The sequence below is a fragment of the Phyllobates terribilis genome, unplaced genomic scaffold (genome assembly GCF_046119375.1).
Source record: "Phyllobates terribilis strain yellow unplaced genomic scaffold, ASM4611937v1 Scaffold_5__5_contigs__length_657084704, whole genome shotgun sequence".
In the NCBI taxonomy this organism is placed as follows: Eukaryota; Metazoa; Chordata; class Amphibia; order Anura; family Dendrobatidae; genus Phyllobates; species Phyllobates terribilis.
The window spans coordinates 269,397,085-269,416,721 of record NW_027362765.1 but is presented as its reverse complement, the minus strand read 5'-3'; the positions used below and the strand labels follow the sequence as shown (position 1 = coordinate 269,416,721).

General features: G+C 41.4%; 1 protein-coding gene across 3 annotated transcripts in view; it reads right to left on the bottom strand.

The window, feature by feature from the left end:
• Positions 1-4,518: 4,518 nt before the first annotated feature.
• The window catches only part of MMD (monocyte to macrophage differentiation associated), a 57,853-nt gene continuing 42,734 nt past the window's right edge, over positions 4,519-19,637 (bottom strand). For all 3 annotated transcript variants that reach the window (XM_073684137.1, XM_073684139.1, XM_073684138.1), the window contains exons 5-7: positions 16,952-17,053; positions 14,970-15,039; positions 4,519-10,417 (exon numbers count right to left, since the gene is read on the bottom strand). In XM_073684137.1, the coding sequence (XP_073540238.1) occupies positions 10,214-10,417; positions 14,970-15,039; positions 16,952-17,053 (376 nt within the window). In that variant the 3' untranslated portion in view covers positions 4,519-10,213. The remainder of the gene's footprint in view (positions 10,418-14,969; positions 15,040-16,951; positions 17,054-19,637) is intronic.

Below are 19,637 nucleotides of genomic sequence, written 5' to 3'. Positions count from 1 at the left end.
GCGGCTGCGGACTGCAATTTGCAGCGGGTGGGGCCCAGAAAGCTTGGGTCTCCCTGCGCTGCAGATTCCAGCCCCCAGCTGCCTAGTTGTACCTGGCTGGACACAAAAATAGGGCGAAGCGCCACACATTTTTTTTTTTAATTATTTCATGAAATTCATGGAATAATTAAGGAAAAAAGGGCTTCCCTATATTGTTGTGTCCGGCTAGGTACAAATAGGCAGCTGGTGGTTGGGGGCAGCCCGTTCCTGCCTGCTGTACCTGGCTGGACACAAATATAGGGCGAAGCCCCACATAATTTTTTTTTAATTATTTCATGAATTTCCTGAAATAATTAAAAAAAAATTGAGGTGGGGCTTCACACTATATTTGTGTCCAGCCAGGTACAGCAGGCAGGAACGGGCTGCCCCCAACCACCAGCTGCCTATTTGTACCTGGCCGGACACAACAATATAGGGAAGCCCTTTTTTTCTTAATTATTTCATGAAATAATTTAAAGAAAATTGACGTGGGGCTTCGCCCTGTTTTTGTGTCCAGCCAGGTACAACTAGGCAGCTGGGGGCTGGAATCCGCAGCGCAGGGAGGCCCAAGCTTTCTGGGCCACCCCCGCTGCAAATTGCAGTCCGCAGCCATCCCGGAAAATGGCGCGTTCATAGAAGCGCCATCTTCTGGCGCTGTACCCAACTCATCCAGGGCCCTGATGCGGTGGCTCACTGGGTAATAAAGGGGTTAGGGCCAGCTTGGCATTATCAGCTGGCCCTAAGCCCGAAATTCATGGGGTCACGCCAATATTAGACATGACCACCATGAATTTCTAGTAAAGTATTTAAAAAAAACACAACACCCAGAAAAAAGTCCTTTAATTGAAATAAACACACAATTCTTTATTGTTCTAAATTAAACCATACTTACCATCACGCCCATTCCAGCTGAAGCCAACGATCTCCTGAAATAAAAGAAAAATAATAAAGCAACATCATCCTTACCTTTCCATGGTTCCCATGACAGCTTCAGCTCTGCTACATCGAGATGACAGGCTGGACCGCAGCAGAACGCTGCCATCCAGCCTGTCATCCCGCAGACACTGAGAAGCGCAGGCTTGCTTGCGCTCCACAGTGTCTCTCTGTGAGGGCATCCAGATGAGCCGAGTTAATGTCCAATGAACTCGGCTCACCTCATGCACGTCACTGACAGCGTGGGAAAATTCTCCTGCACTCAGCGCTTCAGCGTGGGAGAATTCTCACACTGAAGCGCTGAGTGCAGGAGAATTCTCCCACGCTGTCAGTGACGTGCAGGAGGTGAGCTGAGTTCATTGGACATGAGCTCACCTTATGCACGTCACTGACAGCGTGGGAGAATTCTCCTGCTCTCACCGCTTCAGCGTGAGAATTTTCCCACGCTGTCAGTGACGTGCATGAGGTGAGCCGAGTTCATTGGACATGAACTCGGCTCATCTGGATGTCGTCACAGAGACGCTGAGCAGCGCAAGCAAGCCTGCGCTTCTCAGTGTCTGCGGGATGACAGGCTGGATGGCAGCGTTCTGCTGCGGTCCATCCTGTCATCTCGATGTAGCAGAGCTGAAGCTGTCGTGGGAACCATGGAAAGGTAAGGATGAGGTTGCTTTATTATTTTTCTTTTATTGCAGGAGATCGTTGGCTTCAGCTGGAATGGGCGTGATGGTAAGTATGGTTTAATTTAGAACAATAAAGGATTGTGTCTTTATTTCAATTAAAGGACTTTATTCTGGGTGTTTGTGTTTTTTTTAACTTTGACTATGGGGTTAGTAATGGGGGTGTCTTATAGACGCCTCTCCATTACTAACCTGGGCTTGATGTCAGCTGGCATTATAAGCTGACATCAACCCCAACCCTATTACCCCCTGCCACCGCACCAGGGCAGCGTGGAAGAGCGAGGCTAAGTGCCAGAATTGGCGCATCCTATGAATGCGCCATTTCTGGGGCGGCTGACGGCTGGTGTTTCTAGCCTGGGAGGGGGCCAATATTCATGGCTCCCTTCCTGGGCTATTAATATCAGCCCCCAGCTGTCTGCCTAGCCTTTGCTAGCTATTAAATTAGGGGGGACCCCACGTCATTTTTTTTGGGGGGTCCCCCATTTTAATAGCTAGTAAAGGCTATGTATTCAGCTGGGGGCTGATATTAGTAGCCTGGGAAGCTCCGTGGGTATTACCCCCTTCCCAGGCTTCAAACATCTGCCCCAGCCGTCTGCTTAACCTCCGCTAGAGCCTAAAATTAAGGGGAACCCCACGCCAATTTTTTTAATAATAAATCCTTTATTTTAATACTAAATGACAAGTACAGTAACCAACACCATCACTGTACTTCATATATATGTGACTGACATGTTTCTATCTATCTAATCTGTGTGATGCTCTATCTTTCTGTTCTAAATTGTCGGGTACCGCTGCTGAATTGCCGGCCGGCTTTTTTAAAGAGACAGTGCATGAAAACACTAGTATTTTTTTAAATAAATCCTTTACACTAAATGACAAGTACAGTAAGCAACACTATCACTGTGCTTCTTATATGTGTGACTGACATGTTTCTATCTATCTAATCTATGTGTGATGCTCTATTCCTTCTTGTCTAAATTGTCGGGTACCGGTGTATGCCGCTGCTGAATTTGCCGGCCGGCTTTTTTAAAGAGAGTGTCTTCTGAGCAGTTTGTCAGCTTTTGGACACCTTTGCAGGTGTTTTCTATGTGTTTCTATGTGTTTTTGTTTGCCTGCCATTGGTTTTAACGGTGTTCGACGGTGTTCTAAGGTGTTCGACGAACAGTTCGACGAACAGTTCCTCGAACATCCCGGTGTTCGACGAACCGAACCGAACCCGAACACTACGGGTGTGGCTCAACACTACTCTTAATATCAGGATTATACAGCCAGTTTGATTAAAGGCAACCTGGCATGTCCAGAAATGTTATATATCTTTCAGATATAGGGTTAATCTGCAGGTAAGAAGCGTTTAAATCCTGTACAGCTTACTGGATCAGCAGCTACAGGGAGAAAATTAAGTTTTATCCTCCCTGTAACATTCCCTCCAAGTCACTGGGGCGGTGCAGGGGAAATATTAAGTCATCTCTTACTATACAGTGAGCACAGTAGTGATAATTTTGACAACCTGCAGCGCAGAGTGTGTATGTAGATTAGGCTGTCAATCGAAGTTTCAAGGAGTGATCACAGTTGACTTTAATAATTAAAAGCTAGGTACAACTTTAAAAACAAAACAACCTTTTAATTATCCTACATACAAATGTAAAATGTGGCAAATGAAATGAAAACTATACACAGAACACATGTTCTTTGTCCTAAATCTTTGTGTATTACATGTTCTATAAGCCCTTATAGAACATGACGACAATCAAAATGAAAGCTCAAACAGCCCTGGTAAAATAAAAGCTGCAAGGTGATTGGTTATTATAGGCAACAAGGACCTTTTCTTCTTTTAGTCAGTTTTGATAAATCTGCTCCCACTATAAAAGCAAAATATAGAAATGAACCGAGATTTTCATTTTTAGCTTGAAGAAGGGGAAGGTCCCTGGAGTCGCTAACGTCTCTGAATCCAGGATGACTTGCTCCCTTGTGAGCAACACAGCAAATATGTGGAAGCTTCTCAGTATCTTTATTGGAATGTACCTTTTAAAAGGTGAAATATGTAATAAGAAGCCATTTTGGAAAGAAGAAAGCGATAACTGTGGAATGTGTCTATTTCTAATGTGTTTTAGAGGAGTGAGCGATCCATCATGACCACATAAATCGAACTGGCTCAAAAAGTTTACACACTATTTATTGAACTTGTTTCATTTTTAGGCGCAAGTTAAATTTATAAAATTACATTCTTAATATATGTTTTAATTAACAAGTCGACAACAATTATATTTTATCCAGAAAATTAAGTTTTATTATTTTTATGCTCAAATGTATCAAGATGACAGATAAAAAATGTACAGAAAAAAAATGTTCAATTTCAAACATTTCTAGTAATGCTTCAAAAAGAGAAAAATAGGACGATAATTGCTACAATAGTCACAAACACAGTGAGCAGCTATGTGTGTTACAGTGGTTAATACCATGTGTCCATCGCATAAGAATTCATAGGAGCTGAAACAGAGACTTTGGGGGGGGGTAACCAAAAAAAAAAAGCATTGGAAATGGTTAACAATTAACTAGAACTGTAAAGAGTACAAAAAAAGTTTCTGTAGACAGACAGGCATTTAGAAATTTAGTCTGAATTCAGACATCTGTGGAACATTGTCTGTGTTATACGGAGTGACCGTGGGTCTCCTGACCTAAACTCCACAGCAGCTTCATAGGCAGATATGAGGCTGCTGACTTTGAGTTGGGATAGGTGCAGCCGGCCCATACATCATGATCCGTACACAGACCGTATTTTACGGGGGTCCGAATTAAGCCCAAGAAGTCTTTCAAACTGGTGTGGCTCTATCTATGCATTAAAGAACCATTCCAGTGTTTTTTCATTGCCAGTCAGTAATGTAAGTAGTGGGAGAATTGAAATTCTTACCCATTGCCGTCTTCTGCCGTTTGCAGCGCTGCTCGCTTCCTCTCCTGCATCACATGACTGCAATTGTGACCAGCTGGCTCACACACTATCTTTTGTGTGGACTGGAAGTCACTTTCTCAATGTCAATTTATAAGACTTAGAACAAGGTACTCAGACTCACATTAAGAAAGGAGCTAAGAGTCCACAGTATGAGCTGATGAGTGAGAGCTGCAGTCAAATGATACATAGGAGGGACTGAAGTGGTGCTGGAAACGGCAGAAGACAGCAACCAGTAAGTATTTTAAGTCACACATTGAACATACATTACTAATTGCTAAAAAGGGGCAATAAAAAACAAACAAAAACAAAAAAACACAGCAGTAGTCCTTTAAACTATATATTTTTTTCGAAACCCTTTTTTGACATTTTGTTAAAATTTTTACTTTTTTGGGATACTTTACAAAAGAATCATATCTTCTTAGATGGAAAACGCACACAATCATCATCACATGATTGCAGGCTGAAAGGTGGCTGTCGGTACATGCTAGAGGTGGTTGATTTACAAGAGGTGCAGATGTGAGACCACTTGTCTAGGAGATTGCACAGGTCCTAGATTGTGATACTCAAATATATCACTAACCCCTATCTCAATTTTGAGCAGTCACTTCTTATCTAACCAAGTCAGCTGAAATGGAGTATAAAATAATCTTGTTTCATCAATATAGCAGACTAATACGCTATACATCATACCAAGTATGGCCACCTGTAAGTATGGTTATACTCAAGAGATAATATCAGGTTGCATGGAATAAAATGACAAGAAATAATAAAAAAAAATAACCGCAATTATAATTATTGTAGTTCTGTGTGTTATATTAATACTACTAATTTAGAAAATCCCAACACACAAGGGGTAACACTTTGAATATTTTGTTTCTGTTTTTGTACAAAAATGTAAGCAAGACGATAAATATCACTTTTATACAACGAGTTGGACATATTCTGACCTGAAGATATAATTATGTGGCCTAGATATGCTAAAGAAACCTGGGGTTCGACTCTGAAAGTTCTGGGTAGAGGCTGGGTATTATTTTATTCCAAAAACGTGATGCCTATAAGTTTTTGAAGTCCTCAAAAAATGCCTACGGGGGTCGATGCATCAATACTGGCATAGTGCACGTTCATGATACGGTAAGAAGGTGCCAAATTCATTAAGAGGCACTTCTGAGTGGCATGAGCTTTGCCGGAAATGCTTATCCATTCAGGGACTGGAGTAGTATTTCTGCCATGGAAAAAGCTGGATGTGTGGGCATGGCCACTACCCGCTGTCCTTCATCGGCTCTGCCCATTTTGGCAAAACTGATTAAATTTGGCGTGAAAATGGTAAAAGTCACAAAAAAATTGCGCAACTCTGTTTCATGGTGTGTATACATAAAACAATGGCAATATAAGCCAAGGCAAATTGGAAATATGGACAACTGTGATGCACCCATTTATGCAACACTGCACGTAAAAAAGCTTTTATTCTCCTTTCTACAACAGGTGGACAGATGGAGAGCAAAAGCCGACAACTATTCCTAAGTCAATAGTCCAGCCTTAAATATGTATTTCATCTCATACAGTGATGGCATATTTGCAAGGATATACTGATACTTTATAGTCAATGGGGGGGTCCATCCTCCGGGATCCCACCATTACTTAGAATAAAGGGGTTAACCCAGCTATGCTATGAAAACAATAAAATTGGCCAAGGGACAAATCTCTCTGTGATAGTTTAACACATTATGAGACAGTAATGCTCCCATAGGGGCCTATATTTTATCTAATTCTGACATCTTTAAGAGGAAGAGGAATAAGTAGTTGCTTCTTGTATTCTTCTTCAACGTCTACAGTTAATCTTTTAGGAGATACTTATAACTCCTCACTACTAAACCATGAGAACTCTGTCAAATTTTGGCAATTCAAGGAATACTGATAAGAATATTACACTATATAAAAGGACAGACATTTTTCTGCTCTAATTGGTTATATAAGAGTCTTTTTAAATTAAATTAAAAGGGAAACAAATCATAAAACTCACACATAAATAAGACATATGGAAGGTGTGCTCAAGTATATGACAATCAATGACAATGTGCTAGTCAGTGTTCCTCATTGTAAATCAATCTGTAGGACATTAGGGACTTAAGGAATTTTGTACCTGTGCTACCTCCACCTCATATCACTGGGGCCTGTATACATCCTGCCATCTATTGATAATTTGAGTAAGTATTGGCAAGTATTTGGACTTCTACACTCCTGGGAGCTAAATGGTCACACCATCTATTGGATATATGTGGGATTAAGATTAAAGGGGTGTTCCCATCTCCAAGATCATATCCCAATATGTAGTAGGTGTAATAATAATAATAATATTAGCAAATACTTCCAGTTAGAAATGTAGTATAGTTATTCTGATTCACTGTCTTTCCTAATATGGAGGACCTTAGGTATCCATGGTTACGACCACTGATATAGTGACAGTTAGTTAGCTAGTGGTCATAACCATGGATACCTAAGGTCCTGCAATGCCTGCACATGAGGAAAGAGACATATCGAATCTGAAGAACTATACTAAATTTGTAATTGGAGGTATTTGTTAATATTATTATTATAACTACTACACATTGTGATAGGATCTTGGAATACCCCTTAAACACAGTTGGTGAAAAGAGAGTTTAAATGGATTTTTCTACTTGTTACTGTATGTACTACTTTATGGGGTCTTCCTTAAGGGCATATAAAACCTTGTGACTGGTAAGGCGACGGCATTGCTGGAGGTGCACCTAAAGTGACCCTAGTGCCTGTATTTATTATAGAGGGAGGTGACCGCCCATTGAAATAATATGAGTTATGGAAATCCACAAACAGGCTAATTTCTTTGACTTGTCAGAATATCGCCACCACCAGCTCAGACATTCGATGTAGATAAACTCCACCTGTGGTTGCACATGACAGTAAAACGATTGAGAACATTACCAATTCTCCAAAAACAAGGCTACAGACAAGAAAAGCACATAGATTTAAGAAAACCTTCACACACACCATACTTTCAAGATATGTTCTGTTAGATACTTTTTGAGGAGTTTGGTACAAAATCTCAGACACGTTATACTATATGTCCATAAATGCAAGAACACAAAAAAATAAAAAAATAAATGGAGAGCTTAAGGGAAAATATATTTCAGAAAAGGCAGCATGTATTTAGTACAACCATGTGAAAAATAGAGATCAAAAACATTAATGAGATATCTTAATATAAGACATTCAAAAAATGCATTAGGTTCCATAAAAATGGTGCAAAGTCCAATGGTTAAGGGTATTGGAATATAAAGATCAGATCTCAGGAAAAAGACATATGTATTAGCATTACTGCTTTTACTGATATAAATCAGTAAGAATATTCAGGGTAAACTTATACACTACTATTTGTAGTACGTGACACAGTGATTTTCTCTCGGATAGGTGCTTCGAATTCCCGTGCCAGGCATTGCTCCTCAAGACCTGCCCTGGGCATAACAGAGTATTAGTTTTGCCCGAATGCTCCTTTAATCTACATGAACTCCCTTTATAGGCGGTAACTTTTATTTATTCGATTATTTATAAGATTATCATCATTTATTTGCATCTGAAATTGGTAATTGTACATTATAAGTGTCAGGCATAATCTGTTCATACATAACTAAAGGTTACTGGGTAAATATCCTATATTAGGGGTTTCAGCAGTTGCCCCATAGTCTAAGAACCCCCGGGTTAAGTGCCCGATGCTACGGACATTATAGCACAAGTTGGTCATTACAATACTCATATACACAACATCAGCACCACAGAAATACATATTAAATACTTTGCGTCTCACATGTTATTATTTCGTTCTCACTTGCCTCATCTTTCTTAATACTGTTCAACCCCGTGGTTATAAGAATACGAGAAAATGGATAGCTCGACTCTTGAAAAGGTAAATTATAATCATTGACTTGTCTGCATTTTAGTAACGGATATCCAATGTTAGTGCTTCAAATTTCAGCAAAGCATCCTAAACTTTAAATGCTGTGTGGTGGGTACTTTTACAAAATAGCTTTTAAGAGTCAATTAGAGCAGAGTTACAGGAAGACGCCAGCGGTGTGGCTCAGGGGCATACCTACAAAAGTGCCAGGCAGGGGGCATCGACAAGTCAGCCTTTTCTAGCCAGTGTCTTCAAATACTCAAAAGAAAAGCCTAAGATAAAGTATAACGCAAAGGCCAGCTATGGCAGGACACCAAGACCATCTGCAGACTGGATCGAGGGGCTGTTAAAAAGAGCCCACCATTAGGGGGATGACCTCTTGATTAAATCATATTTTTGTGTTCAATTTATTTATTTATTTTGAAAATCTTAGATTTTTTTTCATATATCACAATCTGTATTAAAATGAAAATATAGCATTCTTGGAATTTTCACACTGGCCACTGGGGCTTTTTCAGACTTATACTTCCTTTTGTTTAAGGAAACAACAGATGCACATAGCCACAATGGTCAAACCCCAACCCTATCTTTTGTACTAAAGTGTCCAATGAGCCTGTGCATAAGTCTTTATGAAAGGAGAAGAAACGGGGAGTTGTGACATCGCCTTTTGTGATTTGTGGCTCTTCTATTATCACCCATTGTAATACTGCCTGTGATAAGAAAACTTTTATAAACCCTTCCTGAAAGAAGTACGAGTCTAAGAAAGCCCCAGTGGCCAGTGTAAAAATTGGAAGATTACTCGTTTTATTTTTTAATAAAGATCATGATATAAAACAAACAAAAAAGGAGTAACTTTTTTTTTTTTTTAAATACATGTAACGCAAAAACCTGATTGCAACAATAGGTCATTTTCCGATGAGAGCTTTCCTTTAAACCCTACCCTTAGCTTCAATATTTTATTTTAAATTTATGTCATGTCCTGGCTTGTTGCCACTTATTTCAGAACCGCTGGAGTTAAAAAATGAAAATCACATTTCTTCAATACTACGAACAAGTTTTGCAGGTTTTGTCCCTGTGACACATTGCTGAACCCCTCTAGCTTACATGGATGTGGCAGAGAGCGCAAATGGGGCATGATTTGTGAATGTAAGCGAGCCAGCTTTCCTTCTTCTTCAGGAGTAATATGACACAACCGTCTCCCTCTTTTACAAGCAGATGCATCGCCTGCTTTTGGAATGTAGAGATTGAGTTTTTACTTTTGTAAGTGCTTGTAGAAATGGAGGAATGAAAAATACCCTCATTTGTTGGCATTTTAAAACTTGAAATGTCTGAATTCGACTTGTAAAGAAATACATCTGTGTTTAAAAAGTGTCATCAAACCGTTGATAGAAAAAGAATTTCCCACGTTGTAAACATTAGATAAGCCTTTTGCAGGACCTGGCTTAACTGGCCCTAAGAGCTGGCTGCTGAGCACTTTTGTGGCTGGGACGAGCAGGAAAGCTTTCGACCATGCCAGCCATGGGCAAAATATTGGCGAGGAATGGGCCTCATTATTAACTGCTATTAAGATTCACATCTTGTTCACAGTAAGTTGCAGAGAACCGGATACTTCAGTGCATGTTCTGGAGAATACAATACCTCCTTCGCCTTGTCATACATTCTTTGCCAAGTCAAGTAATACTGATAGTGTTTTATTTTATCTTCCTCATTCTGTCATACGTGTCGGATCAGATCTGAAGACGGGCTTTTGTAAAGGTACTTCCAAATGGCATAATAATGCACAGCGGCTGCAAGTGCCACAAAGAGATGCCAAATGGCATGTGCAAAAGGAATGATTCCATCGCTCTTGAAGAACACAACACCCATGCAGTAGATCAGCCCTCCCCAGGCAAGTTCTTGTAAGCCATCTGTGTTATTCTGTAAAGTAAGAGGAAGTGTTATCAATGATTATGGCCAAAAGTACGAACAAAAAAACCAACTCCAAATGAACACTAAAGGCCTCAATGAACATTAGCAAAAAAGTCAACTGTACCTGCATGACTAGCCAACAACTTGATGTGTATATCCTCCTTCTAAGATAAGTAATGTTGGGGTACAAAAGTATACGGCAGTTGGAATTTTTATCATCAGATCCTCTCATTTACGTATGCTTGGCACAAGTGTATGGGGGAGTCGTGAGAGATAGTTGTCTGGCCGACAGCTGTCTAATGTGTGGCCAGCTTAAAGTGTAACCATCATTTTAATTTGTATTTCAGAAATCAAAAGTACACATGAAAATAAACAACTTTGTATTATGTATTATCAGAGAAATCTGCTTCTTCTTCCACGAGGACTGATGTTTTACTCTAAATTTAATGGTAAAATCTGTATTCAGTAAAGACAGATTTTCCCATTCCCGAGATAGGAGATGATAGTAGGCACTCTAATCAGGGCTGTAGAGTCGGTAAGCCAAACCTCCGACCTCTTAATTTCCATGACAGACTCCAACTCCCTCATACATGGCTCATGATTAAGTGATAAATTTACTGTAGCACAGATTCATCTCAGCTAAAAGTCTAGACCCTTAGATCAGGAATAGGACAGACATTTATAGGACATTTCATAACTTTCCCAAATTCTTATGACAAAATATTCCCCACAACTGCACTGGACTACTGTGCCCAATTTATTATATATTTTAGGAGTTGGAGTTGGTCTTTTTTATACCGACTCCATCAAAATGGACACCAACTCCGACCCCACAGCCCTGACTCCACATCTAGGGAGTTGCTGGAGGCAGACACAGAGATTATGACATCAGTTCTCCTAAAACAGAAGTTACAGTTCTCCATAGAATATAGAATTTTATGAACTCAAACTGCCATCTCCTATCTCAGCAATGGGAAAATCTGTATTCACTGAAGACGGATTTTACCGGTGAACTGAGAATTTTGAGAATGATCGGTCCATGAGGAGAAAGAAGTGAATTTCTCTAACATATATTAGAAAGTTTCTTATTTTCACGTGTACTATTGATTTATGAAATAAATTAAAGTGATGGGTACTCTAACAGTTCACATGTTAAAAAGACACAAACTTGAACTACCTATAAATGTCGAGTAACCTTGGGGACACACCTTAATATAGAAAGATGGCTTGACTTTTCAATTAGCAGCAGAGTAAGGTTTTTTTTTTCCAATAAAAACGGGCAATTTTACATCAACACTTTTTCAAAACCTCTTCACTTCTCTGAATAAGATTTATTCTTCTGAACTGCACAAATGTTTCCTACAGCACTACCCACTGAGAAAAAAGCACTTCCAAGGTGAATGACTTGGGTTCTACGGAATGCTATTGTTTACTGGGGATGCGTTGGTCTGAATAATTAATGTAGGTAAAGGAGCCTCCCAAGATATATACATGACGTATTATAAGGTCATATGAATGTGCTATTTTAAGTACTAAAGCAGAAAAGAAACAAAAGGCAGTAGTAAAAAATATATATGTATATCTAAAGAATATATTTTCTAGATTTGAAAACTATGCTTCAAAATGTAAAGGGGTTCTCCTTGGTGCCATTACTCCCTAAGGGCATGGATGAGAATAGGACTGAAATGGGGAAAATTTAGACAGGTCCTCTTCATTCTAGGTCCTATTGGTTGGCCATCAGTCTAATTCCATATTTAAAGAGGTTGACCACTACTTTAGCATTGATGACCTATTCTCAGGATAGGTCACCAATGTCTGATCGGTCGGGGTCCGACTCCCGGCACCCTCGCCAATGAGCTGTTATCAGTGTCAGCACCCGCTGCCCGAAGTACTCACTTGCGAAGCTGGAAATCTTCTGATAGTAGATGCTGCAGGGTACTACACATCTGCCCCCTATTGATTTGAATAGGAGGCGGACGTGTTGTACCAAACCTCTGCCACTATCAGAAAAAAAAATAGCCAGCTCTGCAAATATTTCCGGCCGGCGGCCGCCACCGATAACAGCTGATCGGCGGGGGTGCCAGGAGTCGAACCCCAACAGATCAGACATTGATGACCTATCGTAAGAATAGGTCATCAATGCTAAAGTAGTGGACAAGCTCTTTAACAGGTGATAATACCCCTTTAAGTGGACTCTATTGCACTTATGTAATCCTTAAAACTACAGTTGCAAAATTGCTAAGTCAGGGATAGAAGTTGCCTGTAATTGGATGATAACTTTAAGGCCTCATTCAGAAGTCAGTGTTTTTCATGTACACAAACATGGTACCGGTCTCAGTGTTTTGGATACGTGTCGCTAGAGTTCGGTCAGAGTGTCACCCGTGTGTCAGAGTTTTTCACGTACGTAAATCTTTACCTATCCTTTCCCATGTTGATCATGGACAGCCATTAACTGACCCATAGACTTGTCTTGACACTTTTCATTCACGCTGCCGGGAAAAAAAAAGGACATGTCTACATGATTTTTGCACGGACACATGGTCTGCAAAAAAACAAGGACATGTGAATAGCAGCGTAGAATACGTACCCACTATAACCCATCGGTGAAAAATACGGATAGAACACGTACGTGAAACACGGACATCTGAATGAGGCCTAAAAGATCTCTATAATTTATCTAATACCTGGAGATTGTAACGTAGTTGGCTTTCTCTAGAAAGGTTTTTACTTATTTCTTCTTTAGACAAACTAGACATTAGAGGTTACAGAAATGCATTAAGCGGAGCTCATGTGGGTCATCCAGATCCTAGACTGAAGCGTTCAGTAGAATCTGTTTAGTTCTATTTCGCACGACGCTCAACTCGTGTAAAATAAGAAAGAATGCATTCATTCCATGGATAATATGTATTACGACCTCCATGCACTGGAATGGCAAATATGTGACTCGTGCAGCAGTGTTTTTATGTCTTTCTCGTATGTTTATTAGCGCTCACTTTATGGTTTCCAACTTTTTCCAAATTTTTGAACAGAAAGCTAGAAGATGTGTAATATAAATAAAAGGCAACAAAAGACAAATACAAGTCAATGATTGAAAATTTATGTTCATGTTTCTTTTAAGAACAAATCACCTACTTCAGTATTTCTGTGAATATTGGACCATTTACACAGCCATATATTTGTGATGTGTGACCCAGCCATAAAACATTAAATGACAGGTTAAAGGGAACCTGTCTCGTGAAAAAACATTCTCCTGCAGATATGGGGTCAATCTGTAGGTTAATGGCGTTTTTTCATGTGACAGGTTCCCTTTAAATACAATTGGCAACTTTTGCTCCTTAAAGTGATCTTCCACATCACAATAAAAAAAATCACACTAAATACATAATAGTCAAAACACTTTTTGCCCTTTTTATTTTTCTGCCACTAGTCCATTAATTCCCAGTTCTCTTTTCATATATGTAAAATGGCTGCCAGCTTCCAGTCTGTACACGGTCCTTTTAAGGCCGGATTCACAAGTCTGTATAGTTCCGGTACCGAAAAAAACGGTATCGTAGATATCCGTGTCCGGTGTGTCCGTGTGTGTCACATGTGTGGCAACCGTGTGCCGCATCAGGATCACACAGACCGGCGCCTGGGAATCAGCGCTTCAGTTAGCGCTGTTCCCAAGCGCCGGGTGCTGAAAGCTGCCCTCATCATTGTCTCCAGCTTGCGCTGCGATCAGCACCCGGGACAATAATGAGGGTAGTAGTATGCTTCCACAGTGTCCCTGTGTAAAAATAAGATTAAAATAATAAAATCCTTATACTCCCCTAAGTGTCCTCCGCTGTAATCCTCTGACCGCTGACGCCAAGGAGTCGGAGATAATGAGTCGCTGCAGCGAGCGGCTCCGGAGCTGTGCTCAATAAGTGACAGGACACCGCTCCTGAGCTCAGCTCCGGGGCTGCTCGCTGCAGCGAGTCATTCTCCCCGGCTCCTATGCTGATTGGTTGCATGGATTACAGAGGGGGACACATAGTACAGGTTAGTATATGTATTTTTTAATTTTAATTTTATTTTTACACAGGGACACAGCGGGAGCAGACTACTACCCTCATCATTGTCCCTGCTGGTGCTGATTGCAGCACCGCCAAGGAACCATGATGAGGGCAGCGTTCGGCACCCAGAACTGGGAACAGCGCTAACTGTACCACTGATTCCCAGGCGCCAGTCCATGTCCCACTGATGACATACGGATGCCATCCGTGTGTGTTCAGCGCGAGACCATTTTGCCGGTGTCACCACAACTGCATGAGAGCCCCGAGGACAGCGTGTGCCGACATCGCGGGAACGGCACCAGCACGGGAGGAGAGTATAAGCTTTTTTAAATTTTTTTTCGGGTCCAAGTGAGAAGGGGTTGTCCTAGGAGTGGACAACCCCTTTAATGGTTCACTGCATGTGGGAGGTTTTCTTTTTTCTGACACACCATCAAATTTCACATATTTCATTTCTATAATCACTTGTCAAAAATATTCTTATTTTTGTTAAAGAAAACAGGATTTCACATGAACATAGAAATTCTTACCATTGATGTCACTACTAAAGCTGGAGAAAATCCCATTGCTAGGTAGAAGAGCAATTCAACAATCTTATACCTAGAAGAATGAAATACATTCTTAATAGCTCAAATGTGAAAAAATAAAATGCCAAATCATGAAAGAGCATTCACACACAAATTCACAGGACCAAATTTAATCAGGAACCATGTGTACTCTTAAAGGTTATATGCAACCTCTGTCATGAGAAACATGATTTTTAGATGACTATGTACAGTTTCTGCATTACTTTTGGGAGACGACCTTCCTCTAACTTTTGTCTGGGTAGATTTCAGCTTGGAGATCAGAGGCCATTCCCATGAAGCATGTTCTTACTCTCCCACGGCTTTAGCCAAGGAAATATGAAGACAGACACTCGCGTAAGTTTCAATTAATTTTGGACTTTATTCCATGGATTTGTTGAATACATCAAATGAATGACACGTTGCAGCTTCTGTCCCGAAGCCTTTTTCAAACCTTTGGCTTGAAAAAGGCTTTGGGAAAGAAGCCGAAACGTGTCATTCGTTTCATGTATTCAACAAATCCATGGAATGAAGTCCAAAATGAATTGAAATTTACGCGAGTGTCGGTCTTCATATTTGCATGACAAGTGGGACGCTACCCCTTGACAGGAGCTCCACCATCAGGGTGCCGACTGGAAACTGCTTTAGCCAAGGGATGAAGAACCTTTTTGTCAAAATGCGTCCAAAACTTATAAAACGTCTGTAAAACTACAATTACGAAAGCCCACAATTCCCTTCCCCATGTAGCCCAAGAGATTAACAAGACCCAAGAAGACTTCTAGATTAAATGACTGCCAAAGGACTATTCCAAGAAAAAATTACCCTGAGTGGGGGGGGCACCTATTTTGAGAATTGCAGATGCTAAAACTGTGGTTTGGTGGTAGGAAAAAAGCAGTTAGTTCACTTGACACTCAGTGGCACAAGCGCGCCACAATCAAGCCCTCCACCTCTTCTGAAGTCCTGTACACACAACAGAGCGGAGAACGGCAGGAAAATTGTCACTTGTGCTATAGGTTCACCACCCATGGTTTAGGAAGTGTGCCTGTGTCTTCTTTACTACTGCACACTGACATGGCTGTGCAAATCATAATTTCCGGGACAAAAATTAAGCACCGATGCCTCTATTGTGCTGTGTAAGATGCTGAAGCACAAGAAAGCGGAAGAGCTGTATACTTTAAACAATCATTTTTAATCACGTCTGCAATATTTTTTTAAAATTTATTAGACATGCTAAAAAAAAAGCTGCAAAAGGTACATGTCTCTAAAGATGAGCATTCTTACTTTCAAAGTAAGTACACCAATCCTATCAGGTCAACAAGGTCAATTTAATAATTTAGACAGTTTACACTGTGAAATGTGGGAACACATGTGCCCGTTAGTCGCCTAAGCACTAACAGTGCACATAGTTGCCAACTATCTGCCTGTTGTGTCTTGATCTCTGCCGGCACAGAGTGGTCTCAGACTGCTCCTGCCATTGATTTAGTGGATTCTGCTGATGTCGCTTTGACAGAGCATTGGCACTGCAGCTCTGCTCTGTTGACGAGGCGTGACTGCTGGAAGTCATGCTGATTGCAAGCCGGCATCCCGCTGCCTAACTGCGAGGAGCTGTCAATCAGCATGACACCAGCAGTCATGCCCCAACGACAGAGCAGCCCGGAAGAACGAGTGCTGCTCTGTTGACGTGCAGCAGCTGAATCGCCGACAGAAGCAGTCAGTGAACGCTCTGAGCCTGCAATAGGTACAAAAGGCAGGCAGTTGCCTCTGTTAGCAACTACTTGACTGTTTATTTTTAGGCACATAGTAAAAACAACAAAAAAAGAAAATTCCTGGACAACCCCTTCAACTTTTGAGACAGTGCTCGGTCATATCGGTATATTGATATAAAAGAACACAGACTGGTGTAGACAAAATACATAAAACAAAGAACAAAATAAAAGGTACAAACTTACCTTTCATGATATAGAAACACATAAATAGTTCCGCCTACAGCCATCAACCAAATAAACCACCTCATGTGAGAGGCCATGGGTCCCAGCTCACGTAGATTTAACCTTAACACACGAGGAAACATTAATAGGTTAGAATTCAGTAAACTTCCGCTAATGCCAGAGATTCCAGGAGAGAATAATTATAGGTTACTAAAAACAAAAGCCAATAATATCACAATGGAAACATTACTCCAATTATGCAGGGACTACTGTCTACAAGAAGAAATTAATATGATGATTCACCATGATATGTAGAGAATGTAGAGAAGCATTCATATATTATATATATATATAGGATGAGTAACATCTAGAGCAACGCGCCGGCTCGGTGTGTCGTCAATGGTGGTTCGCGTCAAAGTTTAAAATGCATAGAAGATTTTGGATAACCGTATGAAAAATACTACCCCAAAAGATACCAAAATAGGGAAACATGGATCTTAACCCCTTTGACTGGAGTTAATGAACTGATGACATAGTGAATAGACCAGGTTACTGAGTGGGTCATGTGATTTAAAGCACTTAATGAAATATACTGTTCCTAAAAAGGTTGTCAGGGTATCAATATCAGATCGATGAGAATACGACACCCAACAGCCCCCATGATCAGTTATAAGCGGCTGGATGTAACCTGTGAACAGAGTTGTACAGCACAGCTCCATTCATTCAATGTGTAGTGGCCATTGCTGAGAAATGCTCTTTAACTCTTACAATTTTAATTTCAACTCATTCTAGGATTAGGAGTCCAGTGGGCCATCATACTTACTGATGGTTAGCCATCTCTGTAAATACAGTTATATAAGGAAGGCTGTTGATCACTGACTAGACCACAAGAACGTGATTAATGTGTAGAGGCCGCTGTTGAGCGTTGCCCCTCAGCTCCGAGAATTTTAAACACTCACTTTAGGATTAGGAGTCCAATGGGAGGTCCAACTTACTGATTGTTAGCCATTTTTTGTGTATATAAAGGAAGGAAGACTATATAAGGAAGACTATTGATCACTGATAAGACCACAAGAAGGATTTTAAAGCTTTAGTTCCCACAATGAGTTTTTTCTACGTCTTAGTTTCCAGCAAAGTGGATCGGATTTATAGGAATCTCATGACTATTGTCCTTTTTTTGCTGCTGTAAATTGACATGCCATGTCACTTTCTTTTATGTTTTATGTGAAGATTTTCCCCATAGAACTGCATTAGCTGTAGAAAATCCACACAAAAAAATATAAACATATATGCGTTTTGCTGTGGAAATGCACTAAAAAATGAACATAAACCAAACATGACTCGATCAGTAAAGTTTTGTCAAGCCAAATACCAGGCAGTATCAAAAACACAGCAGCTTTATTTGACACATGACATACCAAAAAGAGACAAAAAACGCAGTGTCAAAAAAGCGATAAAAACACAAGTAACCTAATTTACCTAATAGGAGCAGTAAATCTTCATCATCAAAAACTCAAATACCGTATTTTTCGGACTATAAGACGCACTTTTTTCCTCCAAAATTTTGGAGGAAAGTGGGGGGTGCGTCTTCTAGTTCGAATACTATATACATAGCTGTGCGTGGTGGTGGGTGTGGGAGAGCGGCAGCGGGGGATCAGCGTAGCACAGGGGGCAGAAGCCGCCTGCTGCAGCCTAGCGCTGTGCCCACTACTAAAGAAAATGAATATTCCCTGCTCCCCAAGTCCATGGGAGTGGAGAGCAATGAATATTCATTTTTCTTAATAGCCGGCAAACTGTACTGCAGCGCGGCTCCTGCTGCCGCTCTGCGGTCTGTGTGCCCGCTATTAAAGCTCATGAATATTCCCTACAACCCACTCCCATGGGTTGTAGTGAATATCCATGGTCTTTAATAGCAGGCACACTGACCGCAGAGCGGCAGCAGGAGCCACGCTGCGGTACAGTGTGCCGGCTACTGAACAAACTGAATGGTCACTGCTTCCCACGCACAGAGTCCCGGCGTGGGGAGCAGTGACTATTCCAGCACAGCGTCTCACACTGTGTGAAGGCGCATGACAGGGATGCCATGCGCGGCTCACACAGTGAGAGTGTCGGCATCAGAGCGGGAGAGCGCTAGAGGAGAGAGGAGGAGAGTACGATTGTTTATTTTTTTTGTAGGCAGCGTGATGGGGGCTCAACGGATGCCATGCATACCAGGATGGAGGGCCTCAAGGGGTGCCATGCATACCAGGATGGAGGGCCTCAAGGGGTGCCATGCATACCAGGATGGAGGGCCTCCAAGGGGTACCATGCATACCAGGATGGAGGGCCTCCAAGGGGTGCCATGCATACCAGGATGGAGGGCCTCCAAGGGGTGCCATGCATACCAGGATGGAGGGCCTCCCGGGGGTGCCATGCATACCAGGATGGAGGGCCTCCAAGGGGTGCCATGCATACCAGGATGGAGGGCCTCCAAGGGGTGCCATGCATACCAGGATGGAGGGCCTCCAAGGGTTGCCATGCATACCAGGATGGAGGGCCTCCAAGGGGTGCCATGCATACCAGGATGGGGGGCTCCAAGGGGTGCCATGCATACCAGGATGGGGGGCTCCAAGGGGTGCCATGCATACCAGGATGGGGGGCTCCAAGGGGTGCCATGCATACCAGGATGGGGGGCTCCAAGGGGTGCCATGCATACCAGGATGGGGGG